Below are 23060 nucleotides of genomic sequence, written 5' to 3'. Positions count from 1 at the left end.
CTAAATCTTTGCATAGCTTAGGATAAACCTTCAGTGATTAAAAACCTGTGACCTGATTTTCATAAGGTAAAAAGAACAAGTACTTCTCTAAACAAATATTTTATCTACCTTTAAATTTTTTCTTAGCAGGATTATCCCAATGGCAGCCAAGGAAATGCAGTAGCTTTCAGTTTAGTTTAGCAAAAAATAAACTGGGAATACGTTAAAGTATCAGAACTGATCCTTAAACCAGGTAAAACTGCCCTGCTTTGTAAAATAAAGCATAATGCTTTGCTTTATATAAGGGAAATGGAAAGTATCTAATGACAAACACCAAATTATTTTGAATTTCAGGTAAGATCTAGAGAAAACAGATATGTCCGTTACTGAGCAAAGAACATGACAAGAAGTGTTCTTTGCTCTCTGAGATTCAGAAAGGATAGAAGACTGCAAACCCTATCAGCTTATGATCTTGCTCAAGAAAAATAGTTTGTCTTTGAAAAAATTAGTTGAAAAAGATAACTGGCCCATAAAGTGTTTGTATTACACAGTTTCTTTTTTTTTTTTTTTTTTTTTTTTTTTTTTGAGATGGAGTCTCGCTCTGTCACCCAGGCTGGAGTGCAGTGGCGCAATCTCGGCTCACTGCAAGCTCGGCCTCCCGGGTTCACGCCATTCTCCTGCCTCAGCCACCTGAGTAGCTGGGACTACAGGCGCCTGCCACCATGCCCAGCTAATTTTTTGCATTTTTAGTAGAGACAAGGTTTCACCGTGTTAGCCAGGATGATCTTGATCTCCTGACCTCGTGATCCGCCCGCCTCGGCCTCCCAAAGTGCTGGGATTACAGGTGTGAGCCACCGTTCTTGGCTACACAGTTTCATATACAACATAACTAGAGAAAAATTTTAGATCCTTTTACCTTGTTCTATCCAATGAACCAGGTAAACCATTTCTATAAGGCCATGTTAGAATAGCATGGGGCCTGCCTACAAGAATGGAATAAAAAAACTATTTGAGTGAATTGGCTTTCACATTTCTCTCTTTTGTCGACCTTAAGTAAAAGGAAGAAAGTAAAGGGAAATAGGGGAAGATACGGTTCTTTGAAATAAAGCTGTTATGTCAGATGTATGTGTAAATTAAAATTTTACAGTAAAAAAAGAACAACAACTCTGCCCTCAGAACAGTAATGCTTTCCCTGAGTCAAAACAGATTGCTTAGACTGTTTCTGGTATCCTTTCTGAACTGGCTGGAGATGGCAGCTCACGCCTGTAATCCCAGCACTTTTGGAGGCTGAAGCAGGAGAGTTGCTTGAGACCAGGAGTTTGAGACTAGCTAGCCTGGGTAACAGAGCAAGACCCCGTCCCTAAAAAAAATAAAAATAATAATAATAATAATAAAAGTTTTAATTTTTTTAAATTCTTGCTGAATCAAATAAAATTATTTGTATTTAAAAAAAAAAAAAAAAAGAGGCCGGGCTTGGTTGCTCACGCCTGTAATCCCAGCACTTTGGGAGGCCAAGGTGGGCGGATCACAAGGTCAGGAGATCAAGACCATCCTGGCTAAAACGGTGAAACCCCGTCTCTACTAAAAATACAAAAAATTAGCCGGGCGTGGTGGCGGGCGCCTGTAGTCCCAGCTACTCAGGAGGCTGAGGCAGGAGAATGGCGAGAACCCAGCAGGCAGAGCTTGCAGTGAGCCAAGATTGTGCCACTGCACTCCAGCCTGGGCGACAGAGCAAGAATCCATCTCAAAAAACAAAAAAAAAGAAAGAAAGTCAGTATTTCTAAAATATAATGAAGACTTCCCTAGAGAATCGTGTTATAATGTTTGCACTCCAGCCTGGGCGACAAGAAAAAAAAAAAAAAAGAAATGCAGTGTTTCTAAAATATAATGAAGACTCTCCTAGAGAATCGTGTTATAATGTTTGAGTTACTGTAACAGACAGAATAATGACCCCCAAAGATGTTAATGTCCCACTCTCTAGAATTTATATTCTATCTTACATGGCAAAGAGATTTTTGTAGATGTGATTAAGGTTATGGAATCTGGTATGAGAGGTTAGCCTGGATTACCTGAGTGGGCTCCATCAAATCACATGAGTCCTTCCCATGTTATACACCCTCTGGTTCAAAAACAAGTCTGTAATACCAAAAGAAGCCAGCCCAGGTAGACCACCCAACCCCCATCCCTGAGGATTACTCACTTAATGAATTCCTCTTTACACTGCTGTAGCATCTCACATGTCTGCTGGATCTCTTCCTCACTCAAAAGCACCAACATCCCAATAGTTAGATGAAGCTTTTTAGGATTCTGGAAAATGCTGCTGTCAACCCCATGATCCTGTTATCATCAAAGGGAGAAAAACAAGAAACTCAGCCCATACAAAGGCAAATGGCAAGAATAAAATTGAGTCCCCAGAAATAAACCCACACATCTACAGCCAAGTGATTTTCCACAAGGTGCCAAGACCATTCAATAGAGAAAGTCTCCTCAATAAATGATGCTGGAACAATAGAATACCCACATGCAAAAGAATAAAGATAGACTACTACCTCCTACCATATAAAAAAATTAACAAAATAGATCATGACCTGGAATTCAGCAATGGATTCTCAGATATGACACCAAAAACATGGATGACAAAAGAAAAAAATAAACTGGACTTCACCAAATTAAAAAACTTTTGTGCATCAAAGAACACTATCAGGAAAGTGAAAAGAAGCCTACAGAATGGCAGAAATATCTGCAAGTAATTTACCTGATAAGGGTCTAGTATCCGGAATATATAAAGAACTCTTCCAATTCAACAGCAAAAAGACAATCTAATATTTTTAATTTTTAATTATTTATTTATTTTTGAGACAGAATCTCGCTCTGTTGCCCAGGCTGGAAGGCAGTGGCGTGATCTTGGCTCACTGCAAGCTCTGCCTCCTGAGTTCATGCCATTCTCCTGCCTCCGCCTCCCAAGTAGCTGGGACTACAGGTGCCCACCACCACGCCCAGCTAATTTTTTTGTATTTTTAGTAGAGAACAGGGTTCACCATTTTAGCCAGGATGGTCTCAATCTCCTGACCTCATGATCTGCCCGCCTCAGCCTCCCAAAGTGTTGGGATTACAAGAGTGAGCCACCGCGCCTGGCCTAATTTTTTTATTTTTTAAGAGACTGGGTCTTGCTGTCACCCAGGCTGGACTGCAGTGGTGCAGTCACAGCTCACTGTAACCTCAAACTCCTGGGCTCAAGCGATCCTCCTGCCTCAGCCTCCTGCATAGCTGGGATTATGGGTGTGAGCCACAGAACCCAGTAGAACCCAATTTTAAAATGGGAAAATGGGCCAGGCACAGTGGCTCACGCCTGTAATCCCAACATTTTGGGAGGCTGAGGCGGGCGGATCACTTGAGATCAGGAGTTCAAGACCAGCCTGACCAACATGGTGAAACCCCATCTCTACCAAAAATACAAAAATTAGCTGGGTGTGGTGGCAGGTGCCTGTAATCCCACATACTCGGGAGGCTGACACAGGAGAATCGCTTAAACCCGGGAGGCAGAGGTTGCAGTGAGCCAAGATCACGCCATTGCACTCCAGCCTGGGTGACAAAGTGAGACTCTGTCTCAAAAAAAAAAAAAAAAAAGGGAAAAGGACTGGAATAGACTTTTCTCCAAGGCAGAAATACAAATGGCTAACAAGCAGAACTGGCTAACAAGCACATGAACATCATTAGTCACTTAGGGAAATGCAAATCAAAACCACTATGAGGTACCATTTCACACCCACTAAAAATCAAAATAATGGAAAATGACAAGTGCTGGCGAGGACGTGTAGAAATTGGAACCCTCATACATTGTTGCTAGGAAGGTAAAATGACTCAGCCTCTGTGCAAAAGAGTTTGGCAGTTCCTCAAAAAGTTAAACATAGAATTACCACATGACCCAGCAATTCTACTCCTAGGTATATGCCCAAGAGAACTGAAAAAGGGACTCAAATACATGTACATGCATGTTTCCAGAAGCACTACTCACGATAGCCAAAAGATGGAAATAACCCAAATGTATATCAGCAGATGAATGGATAAACAAACCGTAGTATATACACACAGTGGAATATTATTCAGCCTCAAAAAGGAATGAAATTCTGGCTGGCCGTGGTGGCTCACGCCTGTAATCCCAGCACTTTGGGAGGCCAACGCAGGCAGATCACCTGAGGTCAGGAGTTCGAGACCAGACTGACCAACATGGCAAAACCCTGTCTCTACTAAAAATACAAAAATTAGCCGGGTGTGGTGGTGTGTGCCTGTAATCCCAGCTACTAGGGAGGCTGAGGCAGGAGAATTGCTTGAACCCGGGAGGAAAAGGTTGCAGTGAGCCGAGATCGCACCACTGCACTCCAGCCTAGGAGACAGAGTGAGACTCACTCTGTCTCCAAAAAAAAATTTTGGCTCTGGGAAGCACAAAAAGTAAATATACCTCATGAATCCCTAAAATTGAGGTGAAATTCGCATAATATAAAATTAACCATTTTAAAGTGTACAATATAGCAGTATTTATATTTAGTGTATTCAATGTTGTGTAACCACCAGCATTCTTTAGTAGCAAAACTTTATCATCTGATAAAAGCATTCCATATCCATTTATTTATTTACTTTATATTTATTTTTATTTTTTGTGATGGAGTCTTGCTCAGTCATCCAGGCTAGAGTGCAATGATGCGATCTTGGCTCGCTACAACTTTTGCCTCCCGGGTTCAAGCAATTCTCCTGCCTCAGCCTCCTGAGTAGCTGGGATTACAGGTGCCTGCCACCACTCCTGGCTAATTTTTTGATTTTTTGTAGACAGGGTTTTACCATGTTGGACAGGCTGGTCTCCAATTCCTGACCTCAGGTGATCCGCCCATCTCGGCCTCCCAAAGTGCTGGGATTATAGGCATGAGCCACCATGACCAGCCCTCATACCCATTTAAATAAATAATCACTCCTCTTTCTCCATGCCCCATCCCCTAGTGACCTCTAGTTTGCTTTTTGTCTCTTTGGATTTATCTATTCTGGATGTATTATATAGAAAGAATCATACAATATAAGACCTCTGTGACCAGCTTCTTTCATTTACCATGATGTTTTCAAGGTTCATCCAAGCTGTAGCATTATCACTCCTTCACTCCTTTTTAGAGTTAAATAATATTTTAGTGTATGTATGTATCAAAATGTGTTTATTAATTCATCTATTGATGAAGATTTGGGTTTTTTGCACCTTTGTTACTAGGAATAATGCTGCTATAAACATTTGTGTACAAATTTCTGTGTTAACATATGTTTTCAGTTATTTGGGGTATATACCCAGGAGCAGAACTGCTGGGTCACATGGCAATTCTATGTTTAACTTTTGAGAAACCACCAAACCATTCTCTACATTGGCTGAACTAACACACATTCCCAGCAGCAATGTATGAAGGCTCCTGTTTCCCCACATCTTCACTGACACTTGCTTTTTAAAAAAATGATAGCGATCCTTGTGGGTATAAAGTGGTATTACATTGTGGTTTTGACTTGCATTTCACTAACGATCAATGATGATGACATCTTTTCATGTGCTTTTTGGATATTTGTACATCTTCTCTGGAGAAATGTCTACTAAAATCTTTTGCCCATTTAAAAACTGTCTTTTTATTGTTGAGTTTTAAGAATTCTTTATAAATTATTGATAGTATACCCATATCGGTCCATGGGTCCCTTTTAAAGGAAGGTAGGTCTCAAATTTCATTAATCTCATTCTGCAAATGAAAACAAGAAAAAAAAGTTGAAACTCTTTTTTTTTCTTTTTTTTTTGAGACGGAGTTTCGCTCTTGTTGCCCAGGCTGGAGTACAATGGCGCAATCTTGGCTGACCGCAACCTCCGCTTCCCAGGTTCAAGTGATTTGCCTGCCTCAGCCTTTCCGAGTAGCTGGGATTGACAGGCATGCACCACCATGCCCGCCTAATTTTGTGTTTTTAGTAGAGACCGGGTTTCTCCATGTTGGTCAGGCTGGTCCCAAACTCCCGACCTCAGGTGATCCACCCGCCTCGGCCTCCCAAAGTGCTGGGATTACAGGCATGAGCCACCGCGCCCGGCCAAGTTGAAGCTCTTCTATTCCAACAGGAATGAAACAGGAATCCTATCGCTGAACTGCAAGTTCTTATTGTATAATTGGGTCTCTGGCCTAATAAAATGCTCCAAAGGCAGAGAAAGGTATTTTATCAAGTATGAATAGCTTACATCCTGTTCTTGGTTTACCTAAGGCTTACTGCCTAATATTTGCCTTGGCAACAGTAGTTAGTTGACTCTTCGTTTTCTAAGTGTTAATGGAGCTTGAGCTATTTTTACATCTGATGAAAAGTTTTGTGATTCCACACATCAACCCAAATTGCCTAATTTAATGAAAGTGATTGTAAGGAACAATCACTTTAAATGTGTCAAGGGAGGCTAAGTGCAAGGCTTATCACCCCAGCTTCTCTAACCCATGGCCTGCCATATTAGAAAAGGCATGCAAAGCCCCTCAAATGATTTTAATATGCACAACTCCATCCCAAACTACAATTGAGAATTGCTCCCCAGCAATAACGGTAATATTTGTTGGGCCCTTGCTCTGCTCCAAATGTTTTCTATGCAATGTATAGACAAATATCTTATGACAGAAGCACTATTATCATCCATACTTTACAGATGAGGAAACTGAGGCACTGAGAAATTAAGCCATTTTCCCAAGGTAACATTGCTAGGAAGAGATAAGGTCAAAATTCAAACCCAGGCAGTCAGGCCCTAAAGTCTACACTTTTGATCAATATTATATACACAGCCTTCCTAGTAATAGTTGCCCAAAGTGGGCTAGGACCATAGGACCACCACCCAGAGGCAAGTCCTTATGCATTTCAACACAGCTCACTCAATAAATGGATTTAATCACTAAATTAGGCCTGAGAATAAAAAGAATCTCATAATTCTATGAAAGGAAAGTGGTTTTAACATCTGCCTTTTCTAGCCAGGCACAGTGGCTCATGCCTGAAATCTCAGCACTTTGGGAAGCCAAAGCGGAAGGATCGCTTGAGGCCAGGAGTTCAAGACCAGCCTGGGCAACTTAGACCAGTTCAAGACCAGCCTGGCAAACATGTTTCTTTTTGTAGAGAAAAGAAACAACATAATTGAGCTTTTTCTCTACAAAAAAAAAAAAAAAAAACCACAATATCTGCCTTTTTTTAGATATGACACCAAAAGCATAATCCATAAAAGAAAAAAAAATGGATAAAGTGAACTTAATCAAAATTTAAAACTTGTGCTTCAACAGATATCATCAAGAAAATGAAAAGATAAGCCACAGAGAAAAATATCTTGGAGAAAAACATTTGCAAATCCTACATCTGATAAATATAAACACAAAAAATTCTTAAAGTTCAACAATAAAAAGATACATAATCCAATTTTAAAATAAGCTAAAGATTTGAACAGATATTTTCCCAAGAGGATATACTAATGGCTAACAAACTTATGAAAAGAGGCTCAACATCATTAGTCATGAAAGAAACACAAATCAAAACCAAAATGAGATATCACCTCACACCCATCAGAATTATTATAATCAAAAAGATAAACAATAACAAGTGTAGATGAGGATATGGAAAAACTGAGCAGCCACTTTGTAAAATATAAATTTGTAAAATAGCACGGCCACTTTGGAAAACAGTTTGGCAGTTACTCAAAAAATTAAACATAAATTTACAAAAATTCATACAAAAAAATACAATGCAGCCATTTCACTCCTAGGATTCTACCCAACGAAATGAAAACAAAGATCCACCTCAAGATGTGTACATGAAATCTCACAGCAGTATTATTTATAATAGCCAAAGAGTAGGAACAATCCACAAGTCCACCAACTGGTGAATGAATAAACAAAATGTAGGCTAGCCATATATGCAACACTATTCGGAAATCAAAAGTAATGAACTACTAACACATGCAAAAACATAGATAAGCCTCAAAATATTATGCTAAATAAAAGAAGCCAGATGCAAAAGACTATGTATTATATGATTCTATCTACATGAAATGTCCAGAAAGGACAAATCTAAAGAGACTGAAAGCAGGTTAACAGTTGCCTGTGGTGAGGAGTAGGGCGGCAAACAGGCACAAGGGATCTTTTTAGGGTGATGGAAATGTTCTAAAGCTGAATTGTGGTAATGATTGCACAACTCTGTAAATTTATTTAAAATCACTAAATTGTACACTTAAAATGAATTAATTTTATGGTATGTAAATTATACCTTAATGAAGCTGTTAAATAAGTTGTGTCTATGTCTTTTTTTTTTTTTTTTTAAGACAAGGTCTCCTCTGTCACCCAAGCTGGGGTGCAGTGGCATGATCATGAATCCTGCAGCCTCAAACTCCTGGCCTCAAGCGATCCTCTCTCCTCAGCCTCCCGGTGGCTGGGACTACAAGCTCACATCACCACACCTAGCTAATTTTTTTTTAATTTTTGTAGAAATGGGGTCTCATTATGTTGCCCAGGCTGGTTTCAAACTCCTGGCCTTAAGCAGGCCTCCCACCTGAAGCTACCACACCTGGCTAGCTCACTGGTGGTGGCTTACCCCTGTAATCCCAGCACTTTGGGAGGCCAAGGCAGGGGGATCAGGAGGTCAGGAGATCGGGACCATCCTGGCTAACACAGTGAAACCCCGTCTCTACTAAAAATACAAAAAAATTAGCCGGGCGTGGTGGTACGCGCCTGTAGTTCCAGCTACTCAGGAGGCTGAGGCAGCAGAATTGCTTGAACCTGGGAGGTGGAGGTTGCAGTGAGCCGAGATCGTGCCATTGCACTCCAGTCTGGGTGACAGAGCGAGACTCCATCTCAAATAAATAAATAAATAAATAAAATAAAATACTTTTAAAAATCAAAGAAAAAACTCAAAATGCTATTGAACAATAGGCAAAAGACAGACACTTCACAAGAATAAAGATATAAAAATGACTCGAACATGTAGAAAGACATATAATTTTGCTCATTTTAAAAATGCAAATTAAAACTACACTGAATATCATTTCTCACCCATCAAACTGACAAAAAATCAAAAGCTTCACAATACACTCTGTTGGAGAGGCTGTAGGGACACGGGCACTTTCATACGTTGCTAGCAGAAATGCAAAATGGTACAATCCCTGTGGAGGGAAATTTGGCAATATCTAACAAAACAAAAGACACCATAAATAAGTATTTACCATCTGACCCAATGCTCTAGACTGAATTCTGTGCCCCCCAAATTCATATGCTGAAGCCCTTCCACTCAATGTAAATGTATTTGGAGACATGGCCTTTTGGGGATAAAGTTAAACAAGGCCATAAGGGTGGGGCCCTAATCCAACAGGACCGGTGTCTTTATTCAGAAGAAGAAACACCATGAGTGAGAAAGCACAGAGAAAAGGCCGGCAAAGAGAAACAATCGCATGAGGACACAGCAAGCAGGTGGCCATCTGCAAGCCAGGAAGAGGCTATAGCAGAAAGCAACCCTGCCAGCACCTTGATCTTAGTCTTCCAGGTTCTAGAAAACAAATTTCTACTGTTTAAGCCACCCAGTCTGTGGTATTCTATGACAGCAGCCTGAGCAGATTAATATACCCAATAATCCTACTTCTAGGAATTTATCCTGAAGATACATCAACAATGTAAAATACGTATGCATGAGGTTAGACATTACAGCATTACTGCAGAACACTTAAATGCTCAAGTATAGAATGGTTGAAAACTATGTATAAACACATGTATAAAATGATCTGGAGTGATATTTCAGGACCTATTATTAAATGAGAAAAGCAAAGTGCAGGACAGGGCGGGTTGCCTCACACCTGCAATCCCAGCACTTTGGGAGGTCAAGGTGGGCAGATCACTTGAGACCAGCCCGGGTAACAAGGTGAAACCCCGTCTACACAAGAAATACAAAAATTAGCCGGGTGTGGTGGCACATGCATGCCGGTAGTTCCAGCTACTCAGGAGGCTGAAGTGGGAGGATCACTTGAGTCCCAGAAGTCGGGGCTACAGTGAGCTGTGATAGTGCCACTGCACTCCAGCCTGAGTGACAGAGCAAGATCCTGTCTCAAAAAAAAAGACAAGTGCAGAAGAGCTTCTATACTTGCTACCATTTAAGAAAGAAGGGAAAATAAGAAAACATACATTAATATATATATGCTTATTTTTACAAAAACAAACACAGGACAAATAAACCAGAAAACAATGATATTGGTCACCCACAAGGGATGAAGGAGAAAGGGGCAGAAAGAATACAAGAATGTGTGACACTTCTGGGTATGTATGCCTCTTACATAGTTTTGACTTTTGTAAGCACGTTAATGGTCTACATATTCAAACATAAAATAAACAAGTATGGAAACGGGAAAGAAACCTAATTTGAAAGTAAACTAAAAACAAACCCAACTGTATTTTAAATGAATATCAAATCCACACTAGAGGGGGTTAAAAAAGAATCAACAAACACAAGGCCGGGTGTGGTGGCTCACGCCTGTAATCCCAGCACTTTGGGAGGCCAAGATGGGCGGATCACCTGAGATCAGGAGTTCGAGACCAACCTGGCCAACATGGTGAAACCCCGTCTCTACTAAAAACACAAAAATTAGCAGGGCATGGTGGCACGTGCCTGTAATCCCAGCTACTCAAGAAGCTGAGGCAGGAGAATTGCTTGAACCCAGGAGGAAGAGGTTGCAGTGAGACAAGGTCGTGCCATTGCACTAAAGCCTAGGCGACAAGAGCGAAACTCCGTCTCAAAGAAAAAAAAAATCAGGCAAGAATCATTAAAGGATGTTAAATCTAAGGAGAAATTTTGTTGAGGAGTAGAATATTTGCATAGTCTTAAAATGTCCTCTTCTAGACTGCTTATCGGTTGAAAGGTAAAAATATAGTAACTATAAAGAAATTAATCAACACTGACTGGATGGTGTCAAAATTAACATCACCAATGAGGGACACTGTATACTAAGAAGGACACATCATCACCTATGCAATGCTCCATCCAGGAATGCCTAAGTCTACTCATGAGGAAATGCCAGACAGATCAAAAGTGAGAAGCATTCTATTTAAAAAGCCAATGTCAAGAAAGACAATGAGCCGGCGTGGCACCGTGCCTGGAATCCTGGCTACTCAGAAGGATCACTTGAGCCCAGGAGTTCAAGGTGCAGTGGTGCTCACAGCACCGCACTACACCCTGGGTGACAGCAGAGTGAGACTCTATCTCAAAAAAAAAAAAAAAAAAGAAAGGCAGACAAAGAAAGCCTGTGGAAATGTTCCAGATTCAAGGAGGCTAGAAACATGACAATTAAATACAACACCTAATCCTAGACTGAATCCCAAACTAGAGAGGGAAAAAATGCTACAAAGGATATTACTGGATTAAGTGACAAAATTTGAACGTGGATGGTAAATTAGATAAAACTATCAATGTTAAATGTATTGAGGTTGAGAACTATAACATTATTATGCATAAAAAAAATTTTGCCAGACACAGTGGTGCATGCCTATAGTCTCAGCTGCTCAGGAGGCTGAGGGGATAGCTTGAGACCAGGAATTCAAAACTAGCCTGGACAACATAGCAAGACCCCACCCCCCCCCCAATATTTTTAATTAAAATATTTTGAAATATTTAGGGTTAAAGGGCTATGACATGTGCAACTCACTCTAAAGCAGTTCAGAAAGATAAAAATGGAATACGAAAACAAATAGTGAAATATTAACAATAGGTGAATCTGAATAAAGGATATTATTCTTTTCCTCAGCTTTTCTGTGAGTTTAAAACTACTTCCTGTATAAATTCTCTATTGGTGCTATAACAAATTACCACAGACTTTGTGGCTTACAACAATACGAACTTATCCTACCATCTTCTGGAGGTCAGAAGTCTAACATGAGTCAGCAGGGCTGCATTCCTTGCGGAGGCTCCAGGGCAAATCATTTCCTTGAGCTTTCTAGCTTCTAGAGGCTACCTGAATGTCTTGGCTCAGAGTCACATCACTTCAATCTCCACTTTAATCGTCACCTCTCCTTCTCTGACTCTGACCTTCCTGATTTCCTCTTTTTTTTTTTCTCAGACGGAGTCTTGCTCTGTCGCCCAGGCTGGAGTACAATGGCAAGATCCCGGCTCACTGCAACCTCCGCCTCCTGGCTTCAAGCAATTCTCCTACCTCAGCCTCCTGAGTAGCTGGGATTACAGGCACCCGCCACCATGTCCAGCTAATTTTGTAGACATGGGGTTTCACCATGTTGGCCAGGCTGATCTCGAACTCCTGACCTCAAGTGATCTGCCCACCTCGGCCCCCCAAAGTGCTGGGATTACATGCGTGAGCCACCGCGCCCAGCCCAACTCCCTTATAAACACCCATCTCAACATCCTTAACTTTACCACATCTCAAAGTCTCTTTTGCCATAAACGGTAATAGTCACCGGTTTGGGGATTATGATGTGAATATCTTTGGAGGGCCATTGTTCTGCCTGTCACATGCCCCCTTCCCAAAATGTTTTTTAAGGCATCTTTGGGGAAATATACTTGGGTGATAAAACTAAAGAAAACTAAGGATGTGATTACTGTAAAAGTTGGGACAGTGGTTACCCTTCAGGGGAAGAAGACAAAGGCAAGACAAGGAAGTCTAGGGTGCTGATAAGATTGTATCTCCAGCCTGCACGGTGGTTATAAAAGCATCCATTTGTTCTGTATCGTCTTCTGATGTGTGTTACATTTAACAATTTTGAAGTTTTTTTAGAAAAACTCTAAGCACAAGGCTGGGTGCAGTGGCTCACGCCTGTAATCCCAGCACTTTGGGAGGCCGAGGCGGGCAGATCACGAGGTCAGGAGATCGAGACCAGCCTGGGCAACATGGTGAAACCCCATCTCTACTAAAAATACAAAAAATTAGCCAGGCCTAGTGGTGCACGACTGTAATCCCAGCTACTTCGAGGGCTGAGGCAGGAAAATCGCTTGAACCCGGAAGGCAGAGGTTGCAGTGAGCCAAGATTGCACCACTGCACTGCTGTCTGGGCAAAAGAGCAAAACTCAGTCTCAAAAAAAAAAAAAAAGAAAGAAAAACTCTAAGCACAAATAAAAGAGGAAACAGTTTGTTTTTAAGCTTTTATAGATGTTAGGCTTTTTTTTTTTCTTTTTTTCTTTTTCTTTTGTAGAAATGGGGTTGCGCTATGTTGACAAGGCTGGTCTTGAACTCCTGGCCTCAAGTGATCCACTGGCCTCAGTCTCCCAAAGCGCTGCGATTACAGGCATGAGCCACTGCACCCAGCCCAATGTTGAGATGTTTTAAAGGTAAAATTACACTAGTTCCTCTAAAAATATATATTATATATTATATATTATATTTTTATATTATATATTATATATCATATCATATTTTTATATTATATATATTATATATCATATTTTTATATTATATATATTATATATCATATTTTATATTATATATTATATATCATATTTTATATTATACATATTATATATTATATTTTTTTATATTATACATATTATATATATTTTTATATTATATATTATATATTATATATCATATTTTTATATTATATATATTATATATCATATTTTATATTATATATTATATATATTTTTATATTATATATATTATATATTAGATATAATATTTTTATATTATATATTATATATTATATATATTATTTTTATATTATATATTATATATATTATTTTTATATTATATATTATATATATTTTTATATTATATATTATATATATTTTTATATTATATATTATATATATAATATTTTTATATATATTATATATAATATATATAATATTTATATATATATTAGATATATAATATTTTATATTAGATATAATATATATTTTTATATTAGATATAATATATATAATATTTTATTAGATATTATATTTTTATATTAGATATAATATATATTTTTATATTAGATATAACATATAATATTTTTATATTAGATATAATATATATAATATTTTTATATTAGATATAATATATATAATATTTTTATATTAGATATAATATATATAATATTTTTATATTAGATATATATTTTTATATTATATATAATATATATAATATTTTTATATAATATATAATATATATAATATTTTTATATTATATATTTATATATTTCTTTTTTTTATATATAAAATATAGTGACTAGAGAGAGAAAAATGAGGGAAAGAAATGCCCTGTCACTAGCATGCCAAATCAAGACTTAACTAGTAGAGCCAGACTCAATTCTAAAGGCCTGAAAGTGCACACAAGTACCTTTCTAGACCTGGAAATGACTAGGAAACATAAGGGGAAAATGGCCTAATGGTTTAAAATTCCCAGCTTACTATCTCAGTCACTTTGATATTCCATTGCTCCTTCTTCCTTTTTCTTTCTCTTTATTCTTCAACTTTCTCTTGCATAAATTTGCCCTAATACCCAGCTAGAAAAAGGAAGTTCTACAACTTTGCTTTCCCTGCCTTACCCTTTGGGAGCCTAGCACTCTAGTCAACTTGAGTTTACTTGCCAAGAAAACACCAAGTACTGGGAAACAAAACACACAGAAGGCAATGGAGCAAGACAAGGTACAGACAGGACACCTAAGGGTCACACGATCGAAAGTCCTTTTTGGAATTATGAGTCATAAGGGTTCAAATAATCCTTAACTCTACTGTAGACTATATAATTTACGAGTAACTCCACTGGACAGTCTTTTAATGAATGGAGACATGCTCTAAATTCTGCCGTACCTCACAATGCCATCTACCAAGAGAAACTTTTCTCTTACTGAATTATCTAAATTTAATTTGGAACCAAACAATCTTCAAGGCAACGGCATAAGTCTCTAGAGCCACTGTTTTTCTTTGCTCGGAATATATCATACTCCTGCCACAAGCCCATTCACTGAGATGAATGAAGACCAACCAACATCAAATTCTTTACTGCAGGGGTTTAATTACACTGGGCCCTGCTCCAAGTTCACCATTACTTGGAGCTGGAACTATCTTACTCCATTAGGTTGGCCACCCAGGCTGGCGCCTGAAAGTTCTAATGGTATTGACCTTCCACCCAGCAGGGAGAAGCAAAGGGTGAAGTAACAGGAATTTCCTGGGGCAGTTTTGTTTATGAAAATAAACATGTTTCTTTATGACTAAGTCACAACATCACTAAGCCTCAGTTTCTTTCTTGTTAAATAAGGCCTCATCCATGCATGCGAAAGCTTCCTCTAAAGAAAACTTATGTACATGCCTAAGTCACAGTTCACTGAGTTCAAGGTCATGTCCTGACTCATCAGTCCTGAGTGAATGGACCTTAGCCCTCTCATTCAAACTGCAGCTCATGATTTACCACTAGCAGTCACCACATCATCACAGGCTCTTCACTGGTATCACTTTTAATCCAGCACCCTGGGCTCGAGTGGGGCAGAACTGCTAATAATACTATCAGTAGGAACAATTAACAAGACATAATAAAATCTACACATATCAAGCTTGGGGAAAAGGGCAGTAGAGAGCAGTATAGATTGGCCCATCATGAAGCATTCTCTGCTTCCTTAAAGCTCAACCATCCTTTCCATGAGATGGGATATAACACAGGTGCAACTGCCAGAGCTGTCAGCAAGTAGAAGGGAGGCCTCTCTCCAGACATAGACCTGTAAGCTCACACTCCACTACATGATAGTGAAGAATCTGATCCAAATGTGTAGCACCCAGAATGTAAATAATTTATAGCTCTCTGCCTTGATGGTACATGCCAATGGCCAGAGACAAAAAATAATTCTCAAATCATATTCACATATATCATCTTTTAGGAACTCCAGGTATAACAAGCGTTTGTGCCTTTAACCTGGAGTAGAGAGCTTAGGGTTCTAATTCTAACTTTGTCACAAACCAGCTGTAATTAGGCAAGTCATGTCACTTCTCTAGCCTCAGATTCCTCCTCTGTAAAATAAGGGAGGTGGCCTGGTTTACCTGTAAGTCAAAGGACCTACAAACTTTTTACATGTTCCCACAAAACCTAAATAATTATCTGCTAACAAAATAGATTATGTGTGAGGGATCTACCAATTCACTTTCTGATATTCTATGCAAAGAAAAAGAAAATATGCATGCTTCCCCTATACTCATTGTATTTTCTTTCTTTTTTTATGGCCAAATCCTGTAGAATTGTTTCTGGGCAGGTGATATGAAGTTCATTCATCTAAAGAAGTTATTCAAATAAGGCAAAGTGATGAAAAGAGCATTTGGCTGTGCAACCAGACAAGCCTATGTTCAAATTCTGCCACCTATCAGCAGCATGACCCTAGGTGAGTTACTCAGTTGCTATGAAGCTTAATTTCATCATCTATAAAACAGACAATACTTCTGTCTCAGGTTTGCTCTGCGGATTAAATGAAACACATATGAAGTCTCAGGCACACAGCAGTATGGAATAAATACAAGCTCCCCCCTCTTCCTTTTTACATGACTGTGCAGCACCCAGACAAATGCCATCTTTGCTCTCCCTTTTAAAGCAGCACTGGAAGCTAAATTAGGCTCTGCTGAGTCATTTCCATTATTCTTTAAGAATGTTCAGAAAAGCTGACTTTGATTTGCAAGTCACTATGTGTTATTAATGAAATACTGTGTTAAGCTGTATAAGCTTTAGAAAAAAGGGTTTTGTTTCTCCTGGCTTATAAATTCTATTCATTCACACATAATTACAAGAAAGTGGAGAGGTTCTTAAAACGTGGACAAATACTCAAGCATGGGCTTTTATACTGACCAGAGAAAAGAACTTCTCATGCATTGTCTAAAGATCTTTACCCATTAAAGAGGAGTGAAGAGCATCTCCCCTCACTAAAGGATGCACCACCCCACTTACCTTAGATGAGCACAAAGAATCCTTCAGCCTACTCTTCTAAAAGCTTCACTATTCCTCCATAGTTACTTGAAAGCACTAGTTAGAGCAAGGCATCTACTCAACTTACATTTATTCCCAAAGACAGACCGTGGTCCCTCTCACGTTTCTGATGGGTTAACAGCGCAAGAGAGATCTGTTGCTGCTTCTTAATGCCACTCCTTCCCTCCCCTCCATTTTGTAACTCATGGGATTACTACAAGTCTTACTTGGTACAGCAATAATTACAACAATTATAATAACAATAACATTCATTCGGCACTATGTGCCATGCTCTGCTCCAAACACCTTAAACTTATTAACTCATTTACTCTTCATATCAACACTGTAACATTAATACCATTATTATCCCCACTTCAGAGCAGAACTCTGAAATATCTTTGGAATATATCCCCTCCTGAATATGCCATAAACCCTAGTCTTCTTTCAATAGACAGTATCGATAGCCTCCCAACTGGTACCTGCCTTGGTGCCCAACTCCTTACCTCTCAAGACATCCTCCACACTGCCTTCAATTTTTTTTCTATGGTGCTAAGTTCATCACAGTCCTTGCTTAAAATCTTAACTAGTTTGTTTCTTTCTTTCTTTTGGAGACAGGGTCTCGCTCTGTCACCCAGGCTAGAGTGCAGTGGCACAATCATGGCTACTGTAACCTCTGTCTCTGGACTCAAGCAATCCTCCTCCCACATCAGCCTCCCAAGTAGCTGGGACCTCAGGTACACACCACCATGCCTGGCTAATTTTTTTTATTTTTTGTGGACACGGAGTTTCATTATGTTGCCCAGGCTGGTTTCAAACTCTTGGACTCAAGGGATCCTCCCACCTCAGCCTCCCAAAGTGTTAAGATTACAGGTGTGAGCTACCATGCCCAGCCTTAACTATTTTCTTACTCTCTATAGGATATTACATTCAAAATCCTTAACCCACACAGGAGCTTTCACAACTTGGGTGCCATGTCATTTCCACTCTTAACTCCTACCTCTTCCTTACTCTACCTCTTTCTAAGTACCAGCCTTAACAAATTCCTCACTCTCCCCTGAATACCTCACAAGTGACATTTCCTCTGCGCAGAATGCTCCCTGCCCCCATTTGCCAGCCTGGCACAAACTCCTGTCCCTTCCAGACTGTTCAATTGTCAGCTCCCTTATCAAGCCTTCTCCAGCCACTACAGAATTTCTCCTCTGGGTACCCACTGCACTTATCTAGTAGCACTTATCTCACAACACGGTAACTATTTCTGGAAGAAGTCTATTTCCCACACCCTAGAGTATGGGATCCTTAAGAGTAGAGTCCATTGTTGGCACATAATATGTCCTATATGTTATATATACCTGGTATAAAGTAGACATTTAATAACTAGTGCATGAATCAATAAGACACAAAAACCTGTTCAAAACTAGTATCTCCACCAAAATGGGACAATATATGAATCTTGTAAATATTTCCTTTTCTTACTTTCCTACCCAACTTGGTAGGTTTTAGAATCAGAACTTGGGGCTTTTTACAATTTTCCTTACAACCAAAGACAACTATCCCATCTTCATTCTAAATCAGTTCAAAAGATAACTACAAATCCTACAACTACCCTTAAACATGAAAAATCCTAAATTATACACTAAAGCTTTTATATAAACATTTTCTTCTTCAGTGACTAATACTAACTGGAAAAAAAATCCTGCCTGAGGGAGTTAGGGGGATGCAGACCCATTACCCATTCTGCCCAGTGTAAGCCTCCATGTTACAATATGAGCAGAATTATGTAGTTTCTGCAGCTATAACTGATTCAGGTTCTCTAGGCAGCCTGAGAAATCCCCTGTTGCTTCAGATGGATCTATAAGCCTTCAAATGTTCCACTGCACATGGTTTTGAATTACCGTTTTTCATTACTGATGTGCTTTCTACTGGACCCCGCTGTGAGATAAAGTGGAATTATAGCAGCATTACTAGCTAAAAAATGATTGAGAGATATACAAGATTGTAATATACTTCTTGAACTTGTAGGCAATGAGACATCTTTGAATCTTAATGCAAGAGACAAAAGAATGAAAAAATAAGGTGCAGCTTATCTGCAGATCACACAGATGAAGAATACCTTGCTAATGTCTGTGAGCAGCTAAATCCTACATTAAATACTCAGGATTAGGGAACTGAAGCACAGGGATGATAGTGATAATGTCTGCAGTCAAACAATATTTCTTATATAACAGATGAACACAAAGAAAGGTGACTTCAGGGAATGCTATCCTAAAAGGTAAATTCAGTTAACATGAAGAGCCAAGGGTGAGGTCAAGGACAAGTCTGCTACCAAACGAAGAGAAAAAAGAGGCTGACTGTTTTAAAGGAAGAAAGAATTATGTTCAAGGAAGGATGATCAGAAGGATAGAATGAGACCTGAGCATAGAAAAGTTGCCTGTTGTACCAAAAATGTGACCTTCACAACAACGTTTAACAATGAAAATTAATAGCTGTGATAGAATTCTCAGACTGACCCCTAATGACCTTTTACCCTGGTATAATCCAGGTTGTAGGTAGACCCTGTGGCTGTGATAATGTATGACTCCTACAAATTATATTATGTTCTATGGTACAGCGGACTTTAAGAGAGAGAGATTATCCCAATGAGACTAATCTATACCCATGAGCTGTTTAAAAAGCAGAGTCTTTGGCTGGTGGCAGAAGTCAGATCTGACACGAGAAGGATTTGGTGAAGCCAGAGCAGTCACGTGTCAAGGAAACGGCACTTTCAGACGTATAGACACAAGGATCTGAATTCTGCCAACAACCTGAATGCACATGGAAGTTGATTCTTCCCAAGAGCCTCCAGATGAGATACCAGTCTGGTCAACATCTTGATTTTGGCCTTTTGAGACCCTAAGCAGACAACCCAGTCCAGCCCACTGGGTCTTCCGACCTGCAGTACTATGAAACTACCAGAGAACTGTGAGATGATACATGGGTGTGGTTTTAGGCTGCTACGATTGTGGTAATTTTTTACACAGCAATAGAAAACTCATAAGGTAGCGTAAACTATAACCCGATATTTCAACAGAATCTTTCATATCAGAGATCCCAAAAGCACTTGATGTATTTGACATGAGCTATAAAGAAAAATAAATTTACCTTCTCAAAAAAAGAAATAAACATTAATAATATCAATTTTTTTTTTCAGAAGATGAAGAGTCTCACCTTCTTAAGTCCTGAACCAGGACTAAAGGCAGACATCCTAATGAACATGTCCTTAGATAATATCTGATCCATATGACACTTCTTTTCAACAGTTCGGGAAGAGCATATGATTTGAATAATAACCCAAGCAAAAGTGGAAAGCTCTGCTGCTTGTTTATGTTGTTGTTGTTTCCTGAGACAGGATCTTGCTTTGTTGTCCAGGCTGGTTAATTTTTGTATGTTTTGTAGACACAAGTTTTGGTTGCCCAGGCTGATCTCAAACTCTTGGGCTCAACTGATTCACCTGCCTTGGCCTCCCAAAGTGATGGGATTACAGGTGTGAGCCACTGCACCCGGCCTGCTGCTCTTTTCTAAACACTCAAATACTGTCCAAATTATTACCGAATTCCAGTCAAGGCTGTTCTCACTTGAAAATGCCTGCTGAAAGATTGGTATAGTTGGTTAGCAGTTGGTCAGTTGATTAGCAAGCAACCATCAAAATGTCTTCAATTGTTTAACAGGATATTTTTTTCCCATTCAAATAACTTTTCCTCAGTGACCCCTAGGACTGTCAACTATTTGTTCTATTGGATTAGAGCAGATGCTAGATCCTACACAACTTCCTATCACTGCTCTACTTAACACTGTGGCATCCACTAGCTGTGGCACCTTAGGCAAGTTACTCTCTCTAAGCTTCCATTCCTTCATCAGTGAAATGAGATATAAATACCTACCTCATAGGGAGGGACTGAAGATCAAACAAAATGAACATAGGAGACATTTAGAACACTGTCTAGCAAAATACAAAGCTCAATACATATTTGCTATTTTATACATCACTCAATTATCAATTGAGTGAATAAAAACAGTGGGACACTCAGGCTAATTTACAATATTATAGATTACTAGCAGAAAAAAAATGCATGAATAGCAGCTTTATTCATAATATCCCATAAGTGGAAACAATCCAAATGTTCCAGTGGTGAAACTCAACTATTTTTAAAAAAACATAAAAATACTAATGACAGAAAAGAAAAATACTTTTAAAAGTATTAAAAGTGGATCACATCTGTAATCCCAGCACTTTGGTAGGCCTAGGCAGGCAGATCACTTGAGGCCAGGAGTTCAAGACCAGTCTTACAAATATGGTGAAACCTTGTCTCTACTAAAAATACAAAAATTAGCCAAGTGTGGTGGTGTGTGCCTGTAATCCCAGCTACTCAGGTGGCTGAGGCACAAGAATCACTTGAACTCAGGAGGCGGAGGTTGCAGTGAGCCGAGATCGCACCACTGCATTCCAGCCTGAGCAACAGAATGAGACTCTGTCTCAAAAAATATATAAAAATCAAAAATCAAAATTGATAATTCCATCAAATGGGATTAACAAAAGATTAGACACTTCAAAAAAAAAAAATCAGTGAACTTGAAGACACATCTATAGAAACTATACAACCTGAAGCAGCCTGGGTGAGGGGATCAGTCATACCCAAACCTCAGCATTATATAATATACCCATGTAACAAGCCTATACATGTACCTCCTGAATCTAAAATAGAAGCTGATTCCAAAGAATTGAGTTCAGTTCAAGGCAGCTTCCCTGTTCTGTTAACAAAACTTTGGGACATTGAAATGGGCTACGGGAGATGATTGGTTCAAAAGCATTATTCTATTCATTTGCCTCTCTTTTTTTTTTTGGAGACAGAGTCTCACTCTGTCACCAGGCTAGAGTGCAGTGGCACAATCTTGACTCACTGCAACCTCCACCTCCCTGGTTCAAGCAATTCTCCTGCCTCAGCTTCCCGAGTAGCTGGGACTACAGGCGCCCGCCACCACGCCCAGCTAATTTTTGTATTTTTAGTGGAGACGGGGTTTCACCACGTTGGCCAGGATGGTCTTGATCTCTTGACCTTGTGATCCACCTGCCTCAGCCTCCCAAAGTGCTGGGATTACAGGTGTGAGCCACCGCGCCCGGTCTATTTGCATCTCATCTTACAAAAATGCCTGCTTGAGTCTAATATGTCAACAGTTAAAGATGTCTAGAAGAGATGGGACTGAAGAGGCTGAAGACTTACTGAGCTTGGACTAACAGACAAGTTACATTCAGTTTTAGGAAGTCAGGTCTGATGAACTAAGATAAAAAGAAACAATTATTTTCATACATGGTTGCTTTTCAGAAATAAAAACAAAATAGAAGCTGAAATTTAAAAAACAAAGACAAACAGATTTTAACATTATAAAATTGGAAAAACAAAAATTTTGAACAATAAAGGAATATTTAATTTTTTTCTTTTTTTTTCATGAACCATACATGAGACTTAAGGAATATTTAACTATTTTTGGAAAACTGAAGCAGAGAAAAAAAAAGTCTGGACAGAATCTCAGTAACTTTTGCACCAATATCAAGTGATTTTTTTTTTCTGAGACGGTCTCATTCTGTTGCCCAGGCTGGAGTGCAGTGGCACCATCTCAGCTCGATGCAACCTCCACCTCCCGGGTTCAAGCGATTCTTGTGCCTCAGCCTCCCGAGTACCTGGGATTATAAACGTGTGCCACCACACCCAGCTAATTTTTGTATTTTTAGTAGAGATGGGGTTTCACCATGTTGGCCAGGCTGGTCTGAAACTCCTGACCTCAAGCGATCCACTCGTCTCAGCCTCCCAAAGTGCTGGGATTACAGGTGTGAGCCACCGCACCCAGCCTCAAGTATTCTGATACACATGTAAGCAGGGTTCCAGAAGGAGATGAGAAAAAAAGGAAAGAAAAGACATTCGAGGAAATAATGACTGAAAATTATACAAAACTGGAGTGAAACAGCAAGAGAGGAGACTAGGGAGCTCTAGGCCCTCATTCCCCCATGGACATATCAGATAACAACACACAGACCAAAGTAGCTTTGGAAGAACCCTAAAAACCAGTTAAGAAGTTGCAGGAACCAAACATACACCTAACCATGAAAAGGTCACACTTCAAAGTG

At 39.2% G+C, this 23060-nt stretch overlaps 1 protein-coding gene and 1 non-coding gene across 8 annotated transcripts in view; one reads left to right on the top strand and one right to left on the bottom strand.

Annotated features, from left to right (window-relative positions):
* Positions 1-23060, bottom strand: part of ASCC1 (activating signal cointegrator 1 complex subunit 1) — a 121069-nt gene that overhangs the window by 62916 nt on the left and 35093 nt on the right. For all 7 annotated transcript variants that reach the window (XM_055353511.2, XM_055353509.2, XM_055353510.2 and 4 more), the window contains exon 6: positions 2180-2316. In XM_055353511.2, coding sequence (XP_055209486.1) covers positions 2180-2316 — 137 coding nt within the window. The remainder of the gene's footprint in view (positions 1-2179; positions 2317-23060) is intronic.
* LOC129525197 (small nucleolar RNA SNORA36 family) lies at positions 21649-21780 on the top strand. Its single transcript, XR_008669323.1, has one exon. It is a non-coding gene; the product is annotated as a small nucleolar RNA SNORA36 family (small nucleolar RNA).

This window comes from Gorilla gorilla, chromosome 8 (assembly GCF_029281585.2).
Source record: "Gorilla gorilla gorilla isolate KB3781 chromosome 8, NHGRI_mGorGor1-v2.1_pri, whole genome shotgun sequence".
NCBI lineage: Eukaryota > Metazoa > Chordata > Mammalia > Primates > Hominidae > Gorilla > Gorilla gorilla.
The sequence above is the reverse complement of the archived record's forward strand: the minus strand, read 5'-3'. Positions and strand labels throughout refer to the sequence as shown.